A 14,348-nucleotide genomic window follows, 5' to 3' on the forward strand; every position below is an offset into this window, starting at 1 on the left:
ACTGTAAATATATGAAACTACCCCTACAATGTAGCTAGATCAAAAGTTAAACAACACCGAAACAACCGATTTACGTGAATCTCCCAGAAAGTGTATAGATAGAAACTCTGCATTTGGAAGGATGACTAAGGAATTAGGATAAACAAACAAATGATCTGTTAACCAGACTGTTGTTGCATGAAAAGTACTTTTTTCGTGAATTCACAAACACGAAACTTGAAGCTTTGATGGGCTTAAAATAAAAATAGTACATGAAATAACTCATGCAAACCAGAGAAAACTGGAATTGGATACTGAAATTTAAATGATAGAATCATCCAAATTAAATTAAAGATCCAGTTTATGATAGAAGCAAGCATTTTATGGGAAATAAAGGATTCAACTCTCGAGGTAAATCATTTTAAGGGAAATCTTCAAATGATGATTCGATTGAGAGAGTAGTAAACATTTTCATTATGCTGGCATCAAAGTCTGTCATCTCGGCTGTAAATAGAGTTGAAAAAAATACTATCGACATCAATCTGAACTCATCTCGATAATGCTAGCAGGAACCCCTGGCTTCTCCTAGCTTTCTCTATATATCTTGAATCCAAGGACATTGCAGTTAATATACAGAATCTGCAGTTAAATCTGAAGTGCAGCTGCTATGGGAGCAGCAAGGCTCAGAACCTCAAATGGTTTTTTGTCTTTCACCTCCTTCACAGTTTGAGGGCATGAATCTGTGATCCAGAAGTAAGTCATTCCATTCTCAGGACTACCTGAACAAGTTAACAGGTAAATAGTGATGCAATCATCTGATAAAATTCAAACAAAACCCAAAACAGACATTCACAAAGTGGAATTGTGTAATTCATTGAGAAACAAAACTTTCAGATATGGTAGTATATTTTTAATATTGGTTTTCGAAACAACGAAAATTTCAACCAAAAAAGGAGAAAGATCATGCTTCAGAAACACTTGGTGCCTAAATCTGTTGTATTGCTTGCACCAATATCTACTCTTTAACTTGCCAAATAGCAAAATTTGATTAGTACAATATTTGTCCAGTCTACCATTTTATGAGGGAACTCTCATGAAAATGCAAAGTAGGGATGTGCAAGTTGAAAAAAAAAAAGAGCACTATTCTGTCAAAAGAATAGTAGAGAATTTTTTTAAAAGGAGGACATTAAAGCATGATAGTTCATTATTTAGGGAAAAACTTGTTAAAAGATTTATGAAAGTCAAACAAATCAAAAGAGTTCTCAAACACGATGCTAGACTTGGGCCTCATTTGTTTTCATTAATGATTAAGACGTCTGAATCTGAATATTAATATGTTGTATTATGATTTGATAACTAAATAATTAAAACTGTTCATTTGAATAAGATTATCCTTATTTAAAAATTAATAAATATAAATTTGATAAAATATTAAGTTAATGTAATATTATTTCCACAATATATTCTTAAATAGATAATATGGCACTTGGTGGTGGTGTGGGTGACGATTGGGAATAATGTTAGGCTAATGGTGGTGTTTGTGTGTAGTAGATATGGTGATGATTTCTGAAAATAGTGGTTGATGATGCTGACGACTTATAATTGTGGTGAATGATAGTAATAGCTAATGGTGTTTGTGAATGATGACGGCAGATGATGATGATATATAGTGGTGACTGATGGTGATTGTCAATAATAAGATTGTTATTATAATGATGGTTGGTGGTGATTGTAAATGGTTGTTAGGAGTGTTGGCGACGGATTGTAGCGACTGACAACGATGATGGTTGTGACTGAAAATAGTGTCTGTGAGTGGTGGGAGCAGGTAGTTGATAATGGTGGGCAGCAATGATGGGCAGTGAATTGCCACCTTTACACAACCTTAAATAGACATCTTAATGATATTAAGATTTTGCTACAGATCTTAATCATTTAAATCTATTCAGACCCATTAAGTGGTTACAATAACAGTATACCCAGTGTTATCCCACAGATGGAATTGGAGAGGGTGGTGTGTACGCAGCCTTATCCCTACCTTGTGAAGGTAGAGATGTTGTTTTTCGATAGACCCATTAGGTGGTTGTAACATTTTAAAAAAAACACACACTAAATAGTTAAAATCCGAATAATTAAGATCTAGGTCTAAAAAATAACCAAACTTAATGACTGAGATCTGAATGATTAAAAGGCCTCTTTAGACATATTGCCATTTGCCACAACCAATCCTAAAGAAGGAAATTCTTCCTAACTAATACAAGAATCAGAGAACACATGCCTACCTCCTTTGTCATGGCTAAAACGCTGCCACGATCTGTTTGGAAAAATTCCGTGGGTCACATAAGCACTTATCTTTTGAGCTCCATGTTTAGCCAACACTTTCTGCAAAAAGCAGAGACTAGTTTTGTTACATCAAATAAGAAAAGAGGAAAGAAGTGAATCAATTTTCAAGAATTGTTAATTCACTACAACATGGCCACATTTTCATATTTCTTCCCTGCATCTAAGCATTTTAAGCAATGCTCATTCTAATAATTAGATTTGTTAAAGAAATATGCGTGTGCTACTATGACCATCCAACACAGGAAAAGAAATCTAAACTACTACATTTACGATGGATACTTCCTACAGCTTTAGAGCATACATAACTAACAACTATGAAGCCTTACCTTAAATTCATGGATCCAAGATGGTCCGCACTTTGTCAATTCTACTTTTAAATGCTACAACTTCATTCACTACTATCAACCTATGTTGCTTGGACTTGGGTGTAGGTACCCAATATGGTTGTGGATCTAGAGGTCAGATTCCTCATCAAATAAATTTTAGGATGGGGTGGTATGGATCTGAGTGCCAACATAGTGTTGGGATACGACCAACAAATGTTATATTGAATTAGGTAGGACACTCGTCCTACTTCGTAGATTAGAACAAAGAACTAGTAAGTTCATTATTTGTGGTACTACTTCCATCCTTTTATTGTTAGTAAAGCCATCTTTTTCTAAAAAGGGTTGTAGATATAGCAAAAGGTTCTCATATATATATATATATATATATATATATATAAAGAGAGAGAGAGATGGCATAAACCCTAATATCGAATCAAATACCCAACAAACAGTATTTCTTGGTAATAAATATAGTCAAAGCACCCAAGGTAAGTCCACCAAATCATGCAAGGGAACCAGAAAGAATTTTCGGGAGTTACGAAGGAGGCTTCAAGCTCATATTGATTATGGGTTGAAAAGGGAGATTGAACTCTGTGTGACCGGATTTCCCGGTTTTCCTTGGTATCTTAGTGGTAGAGTGATTGGCTATTAACTGATTGTTCGTAGATTTGAATCTTACTCGAGGAGATTTGATTGATTCTGAATTCTTGAATTCAAAAAAGAGAGGCTCACTTTGCCCGTTAAGGCAAGTAACCTGTTTCTTGCCTTAATTTCTCCTGCATTTTATCTCGTCGTATCACCATCAATACCTTGGTCTAGGTCTGAGACAATCCTTTGTTCCATAGTCCTAGGGCTAGTTGTTAAACTAGTCAAAAGCAAGTTGACCAAATTCGGTGTTTATCCCACACCCAAATCGTATCAGAACGATTGACATGATTTTGAAGGGTACGAACAATATAGTTATCAACTTCCTGAATGAGGCAAGCTTTTCACTCATCAGAGATTGTGCAAAACGAAAGATTATACATAATAGTTTCTTCACCAATTTCTGCCAAGTAATTCAAATTAGTCACAATGGATATGAGTTGCAAGAGTACCATAACTTCTATTTAGGAGTATTAGACTATAAGAGTTAACACTTTTCCCTTTCTTTTTCCAAAAGAGACTAGGTCATCAATTTATAGCTAAATGTGCCAATTATAGCCTAATGTGACGATAAGTAAATTTGCCCAGATGTAGACTGTAGACTAGCAGACAACACTACTAGGGGCCTGTTTGGAAAAAAACCTGTTTGGTTATAAATTGTGTCAGTTTTTCACTCCAAACTTGAGAAAAAGTTTTTCAAGGAAAAAATTTCCCTTACAAAAAGTTCCACATTTTTTCAAATGAAATACATGTCCAAACATAACTTCAACTTTCAAAAACCTTTTTTTCAACTGAACTTCAAATATGACTTCTTGTTTTTTCAGATATCACTCAGTTCATTTCCAAATGCTTTCTCACCTGGCATTCTGTTAGAGTGCCCCCTGATTGTACAAGATCATCCACTATCACAACATGACGCCCTGCAGGGTTTCCCTCCTTAATCCGTACAATTCGTTGATCACCTTCCCTAACTTTAGCACAGACAATCTGATAATCAATATACGCCATGTCAATGAGCATCACTAACATGGTTCCAGATATAAAGCAAATTGAAAAACAAGATGTAATATTTCAATGAAATGATAAAAAAAATTTAGCAGTTTGATTATTTAAGGACCCAACAAATTGCAAGGAAAGAGACTTAATTCAAAAAAAAAGAAGATGATGGTGTCTCCCCAATCTGCCAAATCTAGAAAATGAACACCCAAAATAGCATGGTGTTGTCGTCAATATCAATACAGACATGCACACCTCATGTGATGACATCTATGATTGTGAAATTAAGGAATGAACAGTTGCAACAATCATGTTCAATTTTTTTTGACAATTTTAGATTGTGGTGCTTTGTAATCACGGGCGAGAAGGAAGTAAACTTCGTAAGCTCGGCACTTTCAGAAGTTCATAACATAGCAGGATCTACTTCTCTCTTCCCTAGCCTCTCACCAAACATAAAGCATCAAGCAATCATGCCTTAATCTTAGGATCAATAGAATGGTGTTGTTGTCAATAACAATACAAACATGCCGTAATCAACTTGCCTCTCTACCTCCCAAGGTAGGGTATGGTCTCCGTACACACTACCAGGGCCGTATCGACAAGATTGGGGCCAAAAGCCAAACTTTATAAAGAGGCATTGATTGTTTTTTCTAATTGACATACATAAATTGGATAACAATAGCATACCTAGTTTATCGTACAAGTGAGGTTTGCAGATGATAGGATGTACATAAACCTTATGAAGTAAGAATGTAAACAATGCAAATATAAAGTAATTAGAATAATAAAACCTGACTTAAAAATTTGAGAAGTTGATATAAAGATATCGAAATAGTATTATGTTGAATTTGATAAGTAGATTTAATGATATCAAAATAGTGTTGTGTTGCTTCAATATAATGATAACTTGTTGCAATGTTTGAATTTGAAGAAGACATCAAAAAACAAATTTGATCTTTTTGTATTGAGACAACAAGAGATTTTGTATTATGCAGAAGATTTAATCGTTTGGGAGACTTCTAAATATTCAATAATAAGAGAATTTCTGAAATGGTAAGCACCCCTTACTGGTCGTGAGTTTGAGTCACCAAGGGAACAAATATGGGTTCATGTGGCATCAGAATATAAATGAGGCAAAACAATAGATTGCCACGTACGAAAGGATACTACAATTACCTAAGACTATTCCATTTCTCAATTATTACAACGACCCCTATGTTAAATAAAATAAAAAGTTATTATATTTTCTACCCAATATATTCTTTACAAATTTAATAGTACATTAAAAAAATATTCATGTACTATTCAATTTGAAAAGAATCTTTTCAATAGAAAATATAATTTTTATCTCTCCCTATATATATATATATATATTTATTTTTTTTGAGAAGGTAACAACTTGTATTCTATTTCCACAAAAACAGAAACCTGCCACAACAAGTTACAGGTTTCCTAATTACAATTGAGGAGGAGTATCTAGAAGATCTTCAACCCTTTTAACAAAAATTTACAATGTTCCTAAGACATCCATACTTGATTCTAGATCTTCCCTATACTCTTGTTTACACCAAAAATGAAACAAAACTAAGCACTTCATCTTCATCTTCTGGCTATTGTTGCTCTTGTTTTGATGGCACCTGAGGTTTCTTTCTGTCCAAGCAGCCCACCAGATACAAGCCGGTATAATTTTCCACCTATCCTTATGGTTTGACAGGTTAGCATAACTGCTCCAGATCTTTAAAGTCTGATCTATTTTCCTTGGCATTACCCAGTTCAGACCCTTCTTACTTAGAAACATTTCCCATAGTTGAAGGGTAATCCTGCAGTGTATAAAAAGGTGGGTTACAGTCTCAGCCTTTTCTTCACAGAAAAAACACCTAGGACTTAGCTGTATCCCCCTTTTCATGAAGTTTTCTTGGGTTAAAATAGCTTGTTTGGCCACAAGCCAAGTGAAGCAAGAAACTTTATAAGGAATTTTGACTTTCCATATAAGCTTCCAAGGCCAGTCCTCAATCTGATTATCACAAGGGTTAAATTTTTTATAGGCCCCTTTCACACTGAAACTACCTTGACTGTGGCCTTTCCACTGTAATCTATCTTGATCAGTTGAAGTTCCTTTGAATTGCTCCAATTTGCTGTAGAACTCAACTAACCTCAAAATCTCCCAGTCATTAAAAGGTCTTCTAAAGCTCAAATTCCATCCCTGATTTGACCAGACTTCGGCCACGGTGGCCCTTTGTTGTTGGTTTAGGGTGTAAATATCATTGAAGGTGTCCCTTAGGGGGGCTTGATCTACCCATTTGTCTTCCCAGAAAAGTACCTTCCTGCCATCTTCTGTTCTTATGCTGGAATTTTCTCTAAGCTTTGGCCACAGGTTTCTAATAGACCTCCAAAGGTTGATCCCATAAGTATCAGTGATCATTCTGGTGGTCCAATGATCTGCCATTTCATACTTCAGCTGGATTACTATATATATATATATATATATATATATATATATAATACATCTTTGGGAAAAATTGGGGCCCCAAGCCATTGCTTGAGTGGTCTTATGGTCGAGCTGGCCCTGCACACTAACCTGCCCAGACCCCTCTTGTGGGATTACATTGGGTATGTAGTTGTTGCATCTTCTATTTATTTTGCTTTGTGAGGGGAAAGTGAGGGATCATTTTATAATATTAGCCACTATGTACTTATTCATGGGGTTTATGGACTCCAACTTTGGGCACAGGTACTTCAGCACATATTTAGAAGTCAATACTCCTATTTTCAATTTGTCTTGTACAATTTGAACTTATTTTAAGTAGTTTATAGCCTCCAGTTTTGGACATTAGTACCCCATTGCAATATAAAGGTCAATAGTCCTACTTGCAATCTGTAAATTACAAGTGCAGAAGGAAAAAACTTGAAATATGAGACAATAGGAAGGGAAATATTATTCGATCCCTCATTAGAATGTGTAAGAACAAAGTTTATGAACATAAAAGCATGAATACAAATGTCTAATCATCATGCTGATGGAGTTATTTTGAGCACCAAATTAGTTTTGAAGGAATACCATTGGAAAATGCTGAAGCTGCTTGTGAAAACGTTTCCATGCACCATCATCAGGAAAAGCTATAGATATCTACAGAGAGAAACAATACATTTCAATTTTTTTGATGAAGAGAAACAATAGATGTTAATTATTAGCACGAAAATTATTTAACCATTGACCACTTCCATTAGTTCAACCATATAACTAGTAAGTGAAAGCACAGCTTCCTGCAATGTCATAAGCACATCTGTTATGTGAACTAAAAGCTTTAGGACCAAGAGCATTATTTTTCTTTTTGCGTCTTCATGAAATGGGAATAGCATCTCAAAGGAATTTGTTAACATTAACATCATATGTTGGACTCAAAATTCTAACTAATTCATGCTTGAATACTGAACTGCTGAATCTAAACATGATATCTGATTGAGAGCTAACAGTTTGAGGAATCTGAACTGGAAACCAAAACTAGAACAGTTCTTAAGAAGCCTAAAAAACCAATGGGTGTGTCCCAAAGGCAATCAAGCTCAAATGACAATGGGAGAGCAGGGTTGAAATCCCAGCAGAGGAACAACAGTAGGTATCTTTCCATATGTCTTAAGTATTGATGGACAAAGATACCAGTATCTACACTAGCGGGAGGTAGCAAGTATCCGGTGGATTAGTTGAGTTGTGGCCAAACCGGCCCAGACACCAGCATTATCAAAAAGGAAAAGAAACAGTTTTAAGCTTGAGCTTTGAGGTAGAAAACTCTGCCAGATTAGATGCTTTGATTCTAGTAACAGTCATTTTTATCAAAGAATGCCGGGTTATATCCACCCAGATTACCCATCAGAGTTTGAACTGAAGGGATAGATGCATTTAGCTTAATGAGATGACAAGGATATTTGTTTCAATATCCTCATGATCCCTTCAGCTGTTATATGCTATAAAATTCATCAACATGTTAGTTTACTGTAATTTCTCAATATCAGATTATGTAAAGAATCACAATGCAAAATAATGTTATTCCCACAACAGATGTCAAACATAAGATTAATTTGTCTATGTTCTGCTTCATACCAGGATAAAAAGAACGGAAAAGAAACTCAGTGTTGTCAGAAGTGAAAAACTCAAAAAAGCGCTTCAGGTCTATTCTAACTTTAAGCGGAAAGCACAATTTAAGTGTGGGCTTTCCTAAAAATAGGCGTAATGAAGGAAATATATATATATAAAATATATATATATATATATTTATATTTATATAATTCTAGAAAAACATAACTAATTCATTCGTAATAGTTTCCTTAACAACTAATGCACTTATTTGCCGATTATATTTGTTGTTTAGTACCGCTCAATTCAAGATAGAATTCATAGCAATGAGTGTGCATGCTTTAGTGCCTTGACTACATTGAAGCATAACTTAAGCAAGTCGAAGAGCCTCCCCAGTCTTTTCTAAGCTTCAGGAATTAAGTGCACCTTAAATTAGCCTTTGAGAACACTGAAGAAACTTACATTGTCAGAGTCAGGGAGTTGTTGTAGTCTATTTAGGAGCAATGGGATCCCGCTCTCAAAGCATGGTAGTATATTGTCTCCGAAGTAGAATCTCTCCTGTAATCAGAAAAGTCATATAGACAAGTGTGTCAGCTTTACAACAGGATGACATAAACCTGCATGAAATAACATCACTTTTTTTGCAAAGCCTCGAATTTGGTGTACACCTGCAAGGCATGGATATCAAATATAACTAAACTAGTTGGTCCTCCTCGAGGAACTGGGGTGTTCGACAAAATCCTGGCAAGTGTAAAAGCTGTGGCAACATCACCTTCATCCTCCATACGCTCAGATGTGCCCGTTGGGAAAAACGGAAGGACAAGTGTGAATGAGGAAACGAAGAGCTTTGGCAATGCATAAATGACGGATAATTGCTCAAAAATTACTCCAGGAGAACTAAAGGAAGCAAGAAAAGCTACATGCTGTCCACGGATGCCATGAGCATTAGATATGAATAAGTTGGGGAATCCATCTTCAAAAGTCCTGAATTTTATTTTGGGATAAGGTGAAGATCAAAAGTGCTGAATTATTTAATACCAAATCAACTTTGCAGAAAAAACTCTACAACAGACAGTACTTGAGTTACTGTTACTGAATAGTTTATGTCTCATCTACAATGCAGCAATAGAGATCAGAAAATCCAATAAATTCTACCCTCATTTTGATCCATTATCCAAGTCCAGATAAAGAAATATATCCAATAGAACTTTTAGTTCAAAATTATGTTGACAAACATGTTACTAAAGTGCCAAGAAGGAAACTCTGATCTCATAGTAAGCAGGCAAAATTCCAATTTCCAAAAACTATCCTCACGGACCTAGTAGCCAGGACACTTTTTTGTACTTCCTTTGCCCCCATTTAATGTTACACTAAAATTGACACATTAGTATACTTTGTATTTGTATAGCATGCATTGGAACAACAAATTAGCCAAACAGTTAAAAAGTTCTGGTTTAGTACAGATCCCTTAATAAATGCTGGTGAGACCCCCCACCACCACCACCACCACTTTTTATTTGATAATCGTGGCGTATGAGCCAGCTTACGCGCATCTCAACTAATTCAACGAGATTGTTCCCCTTTATTTCTTCTAGGTCTTTAAGAGTTAGTTGATCCGTCCGAAACACTTTCTATCTTGGGACATCATAAACGCTCAATGCCATTAAATTTTATATTTTGATATGGTGTTTTATTTATGAAACTTTCATCCATGGATCATTTTTATTTCTCATCAAACGAATGGCATATTCAATGTATCTTCCACAATCACTAATTAATTGTTCAAGTCCAAATGTATGCTAAACTCAGCACCCAATCAAATTTGAAAGAAAAAACATGATATCACTACAAAAATTTGATAAATGAAACTATATTTTAAATTCTACAAAGTTGTAACATTATATAAAATAAGAATGTCAGATATTTGATACGAAGGAGAACTAATTGATTTCCAACAATTTGAAGCCTAAACATACTTAATTAAATTCCAAAGGAAAGTAATCATACCTCCAAGTGATGCTACGAAGCTCAATGGCGTCAGATTGGGAAGCAATTCTCTCCGCAAGGTCCTTCATTTCATTGCAATAGAATAAGCAAACTCTTTTAGAATTCTTCCTAGAAGAACCTAAAACAGCAGCTGAAGCCATTGGAATGGAAGGAGGTTTTAGAATAATATGAATTGGATCAGTGCCGGAAACACAACGAACCGTCCACCTTTGACTATTCTCGAATTCACATCGAATGGAAAAATCCCTACGGTTGAAGGATCGGATGGGTGTGGAATTACGTAATTTGTTTGAGGAATGAGAAGGTGGTGCAGCCAGTCGCTGTGGCGGAGACGGCGGCGTTGTGGCTGACATGTGTGTCAATCTTTTGGATGTGCAATGAGTAAGATGGGAGATTGGGAGGTATGTGCTGTCGTTAGCTGCGTGTGCAACGGAACTAAACTCTAAAAAAAATACTACTATGTCATGCTCTTTGACTTTTATAGGAAGTTTAAAAAGAAATAAGTGTTTTTTTTTTTAAAACAAATTTGTAAATATTTGTGATAAAATTAATATTTTAAAATTCAATTATTAAGTAATAAATATAAAACTGTATCCATAAATTGATACAGCCACAATAATAATTTAAAAGTTGTGTAATTACCTATTTTTACAAGTTAAACTTTATCAATAATTAAAATTATTTACTTATGAGGGTTACTAGACACGAATCAAGTTTTTATCCCCAAGTCAATACTACTAAATAATCTGGTTAAACTATGAAAATAATAAAACTTAAAAAAAACATACATTAACTAAGCATTGGTCTACGAGACACACCTATGGACAGTAGGAACGGAATCGTAGAAAGTGAATTGAGTTTTGAAAAATTAAGTTTTTGAAGTTTTACAAACGAATGAACAGGTTGAAGTGTAGGAGTTTTGACAAGCTATTGATGGCACTCTAGGATGGATTCAGAGTTTGGTTTAAGACATTAGTCCTAGGGAAGGCTTTGACGGTTCGTAGTTGGTTTTGTGGATCGTACGGTGGTCTCGTTGAAAGGTTCTAGACTCGGTGAAATTTTTGAGTTAAACTTGTGTTTTGTGGATGGGGTCTACAGACCATAGAAAAATCAACAAATCGTAGAATGGTCTTGTGAGAACTGACTGAATTTTTGGATTTTGGTTGTACGATTGACCAGGACGTGCCGTAGGAATTCCTACGAGCCATAGGTCATAACTGTAGGGCTGATCGACAATTATTTCTTAAGGGTATTTGAATTTTTTCCTATGTATCTAATACCTATTCTATGTCGTTTTGATCCTTATTTCATGACCTGTAACTACCCTTCTACCCCTAAAGCTTCCCCAATTCTTCCATTCACTCAAACCCCCATATCTCATCCACATTCATCCATCTCGAATTCTCTACTAAGGTCAAGAAGAAGAAGCAAGAGTTCCAAATCAAGACTCATTTTCATCATTGCTTCTACGTTTTGAATAGCAAGGTATGTAGGGCTTCATTAATGGGTTCCATTCACCCATTGAGCCCATCATTTCTCAATTCTCCAAGTCTAGTTTCAATCCAATTGATTCTTCTCATTCAATTCCTTATGGGTTCAAATTATGCTGATTCAATTGTTCAATTTTGATCTTATTATGACTTTTTTTTTAACTCAATTACATTATTTCCAATTGTTTTCACATGAACCCATGCATTAATCATGATTTTGACTATGAACCCTAAAAGACATGAATTTTTGTAAAAACTATGAATTTATGATTGATATTTTCATGAAATTATGCATTAATTATGAAAATGAATGTTTTTTATGACCTGCTTTTAAATGAGCATCAACGAAATTGTGAAATGATTTTCTCACATATTAAGGAATCATGGTTTGGTGAAAGGTTTTCTCACATATGCTTGAGTGAAGATTTAATGAGCTTTACTATGATGTTTTAAGCTTGGATTAATATTTAAATTGTGATTTTTCATGTATGATGATATATGTTTATGAAAATGACTATTTTGTTGGGATTTAACTTAGCACCAAGAGAACTTTGATATAGACTCAAATATGATAGTCTCTAGTAGCAACCTCTAGTTCCAAACTACGTGCCCCCATGTGTTTGCCTTAAATGGACTAGCTAGTGGATCCACATATAACATATGATATTATACAAAGTTCTACTTGGGCAAATAGACTCTCCCTTCTCGATGTGGGAGTTCATCTGATTCCATGTTATAGAATGGTCTATTGTCTGTTAAAGCTAATATCCTACAAAATGAACGAAATTGTTTGTTGAAGATTTATGAAATTTTTCTGTATGATTTTAAAATGCATTGACCATGTTCATGATTTATTATGTTTCTTAAAGGTTTTACTATGCTTAGTTTGGTAATGTATGCTACGTTTACGATTATGTCCTCTGATGCATATCCCTCATACTTAGTACATTCCATGTACTAATGTATACTTGTTGTAAAACCTCAGATTTGGGAAAGGCTAGGAAGTGGTCTAACAAGCTTGTCAAGAACCCAAAACTGAACCATAGGACCTTACACGGAGCCCTAGACGGGTCATGAAGGGGACCACGACCCATTATGGTGCTCATAACAAGAAGGCAGAACCTGCCCCAAGCACGCTTCCTCCCACGGACCCTTAGACGGGTTGTGAAGAGAGAGGCGGATCGTACAAGTGTTCGTGAAGGGGGGGTCAAGTCAGTAGGGGTTTTCCTCGAGTCACGGGTCAAGGACCATAGGCATCTAAACAGCCCGTGAAGCCCCACATGGACCATGAAGTCGTTCGTGAAGATGTTTTATCAGACTTAGAGTTTAGGGTCTACTTCAAATGATCATAACCTTTAGCACAAAATGAATTAGGTGGCCTCTAACCTATCAAATTAAAGATCTCTGAGTCATCTTTCCATCGCCACCGAGTTTACCTAATTCCAAGCTTGGAGTAAAAAATTATGCCTAAGATAGTAAGGCCCTGTTAGGAAGAAATTCTTCACGACCCATTTGACGGGCTGTGGTAGGGCATGACGGACCGTTAAGGCTTCTATGATGCCAATTCAACAGTTTTAAGTCAGGGACTTTTGGGTCTTTTCCCAAATTGTTTTAACTCAATACTATGTTGTTTTCCTTATACCCAAAGCCCTATTTGAAGATTTTAAACCCCCAAATCACCCAAACTCAATTCATTTTCTTAAATTACCAAAAGTTGATCAAGCTCCGCACTCAAACATTTCTCTCTCCAGAAGTTGAAGAAGAAGTCAAGTTAGGGTTTCAAGATCAAGCCTCCAAGTCACCATGTTGCTTTTGGACTTTGAACTCCAAGGTATAATATAATATTCACATATGGAGTCCTTCCTCAATAGGGCCCCTAAATTATCCAATTTTGTAAAGCTAGAATACCCAATCAAGTTAGGGTTTTCTTCCATGTCATGAGTTCCGTTCAATATTGGTTCAATTGATTATTTTATGACTTTTTATGTATGAATTGAAGTAATTGCATATTTATAAGATGAATCCCCATGAACCCATGCATAACCCATGTTTTCGAAGGCATGATGATATAATGTGGGTCTTAAACCATGAAAGATGAATTTATGAAGATATGCATGTCCTTTTGATAAGATTGATGTAATGAAGATGAGGATGCATTGGCTTTGATAACATGATAAAACTTATGTATTACTGAAAAACAATGCATGTTAATGAAAGTATGTTTATGACTCAAGAAAGCTTATAGATGAGAGCGTCTATACGTTCTATGAAGCTTGTCCACATGACATGATGGCGTCTAGATTTTCCCTCAATGCTTTTCGGGCTATTTTCCTAAATTAGGTCTTGATTATTATGGTATTCGGATATGCCATAAATGATTATAGGCCACGATTTCAAAACTATTTCCATTAGTATTAGGGCATTTAAAGCATGAAGTAAATGACTATGATCCTTAAAAGTGATATTTTCCTAATCAAGATCCAACTTCCAAATTGA

The 14,348-nt window shown here is 35.3% G+C and overlaps 1 protein-coding gene across 2 annotated transcripts; it reads right to left on the reverse strand.

The window, feature by feature from the left end:
* Positions 1–305: 305 nt before the first annotated feature.
* On the reverse strand, positions 306–10,810 carry LOC125856553 (ribose-phosphate pyrophosphokinase 4-like). Of its 2 annotated transcripts, XM_049536120.1 has the most exons (7): positions 10,363–10,810; positions 9,024–9,339; positions 8,818–8,913; positions 7,345–7,413; positions 4,149–4,277; positions 2,259–2,358; positions 306–758 (listed from the first exon to the last, which is right to left on the reverse strand). In XM_049536120.1, the coding sequence occupies exons 1-7, from the start codon at positions 10,713–10,715 to the stop codon at positions 625–627; spliced, it is 1,197 nt and encodes a 398-aa protein (XP_049392077.1). In that variant the 5' UTR covers positions 10,716–10,810; the 3' UTR covers positions 306–624. The 2 variants fall into 2 exon arrangements, with proteins under 2 accessions (XP_049392077.1, XP_049392078.1); XM_049536121.1 differs by lacking the exon at positions 7,345–7,413 and having other exon boundaries at positions 10,363–10,800.
* Between the last annotated feature and the right edge of the window lie 3,538 nt (positions 10,811–14,348).

The sequence above is a fragment of the Solanum stenotomum genome, chromosome 2, assembly GCF_019186545.1.
Source record: "Solanum stenotomum isolate F172 chromosome 2, ASM1918654v1, whole genome shotgun sequence".
NCBI lineage: Eukaryota > Viridiplantae > Streptophyta > Magnoliopsida > Solanales > Solanaceae > Solanum > Solanum stenotomum.